The 1090-nt window shown below is 49.2% G+C and overlaps 1 protein-coding gene across 1 annotated transcript; it reads right to left on the bottom strand.

Annotated features, from left to right (window-relative positions):
• Window positions 1–53: 53 nt before the first annotated feature.
• Window positions 54–1038, bottom strand: LOC105292876 (transmembrane epididymal protein 1A-like). The gene has a single exon (XM_023531239.1). The coding sequence runs from the start codon at window positions 1036–1038 to the stop codon at window positions 121–123; it is 918 nt and encodes a 305-aa protein (XP_023387007.1). The 3' UTR covers window positions 54–120.
• Window positions 1039–1090: the final 52 nt, after the last annotated feature.

Raw genomic sequence — 1090 nt, 5'->3', positions numbered from 1 at the left:
AGATGGACCAACTGTTCTCCTTCATGGCTATTACCTTTACTGGGAACCAAAGATGGTACAATGCACATGTCTGAGAGGACCCACAGGGAGGAAGAAGGGGTGGACAATGTGCCAGGCATCCTAGGCCCTGTCTGAGAGTGAGCTCTCTGAAAAGAGAAGAGCCTGGTCACTTTTCTCTGATTCTTCCACTTCTGGCAGCAATTTGTAGACGGGTCCTTCAGTGTTCATGCAATATGGATTTTCTTTGAACCTTGTCAACTTCAGGCTAGGTCTATACCAACGATGCCAAATAGAAGAGACGCCATAGATTCCCAACAGGCACAAAGCGTTGATCATCACGTGCCAGCAGAAGAAGGTGGTGATAAACATGATGTCGCTAATGTCATCATCCTGCCACGGGTAGCCGGTGACTGGTCTGTAGAGAATAAAGCCTGCCTGCACCAGCCAGGAGCCCATCATCAGAAATAGAAAGTTCTCAATCAGCGAGAGGTGAAATGTGTTGGGAGCCCACAGCTCTATGGTCAACACCAGCATCAGCAGGAACACCACCAGGATGAGCAGAGAATGAGTCTGCAGCTCGATCCCTGCTGAACCCTGAACATGTGACATCAACAGCATCAGGAGCACGTAGAAAGCCAGGACCAGGGTTCCTTTTTCTAGGAGCACACACCTCTGAGGCAGCAAGTTCTTGCTCACGACATCTACACAGCCATTGAGGGTGAGGAGGATGAACATGGTGAGGTGCTGCCACTCTTTGGGGTGCATAAATCTTGGTGGCACTTCCTTGTTCATCAGTCTCAACCCTCCTTTAATGCAGCTGATCTCATAAGCTATCAGCGTGGAGCCGGTCACCATCTTCAACAAACCTCTGTAGGATATTCCCCAAAGCCTGGCCCATCTTCCCTTATTTTTGGGAGAACATGAAGGATCCAAGAGAGATTCATTGACTATCACAGCTTTGGAGACCACTATTGCCTGATACAGTCCATAGGAGACTAGAAACAGCCCCGGGTACACATGGCCGATAAAGGTTCCCATTGAACTACAGATCTGCCTAGCGATGGAGACAAAAGCAAAACTTGGGCGCGTC

Source organism: Pteropus vampyrus, unplaced genomic scaffold (genome assembly GCF_000151845.1).
Source record: "Pteropus vampyrus isolate Shadow unplaced genomic scaffold, Pvam_2.0 Scaffold65, whole genome shotgun sequence".
Lineage (NCBI taxonomy): Eukaryota > Metazoa > Chordata > Mammalia > Chiroptera > Pteropodidae > Pteropus > Pteropus vampyrus.
The sequence above is the reverse complement of the archived record's forward strand: the minus strand, read 5'-3'. Positions and strand labels throughout refer to the sequence as shown.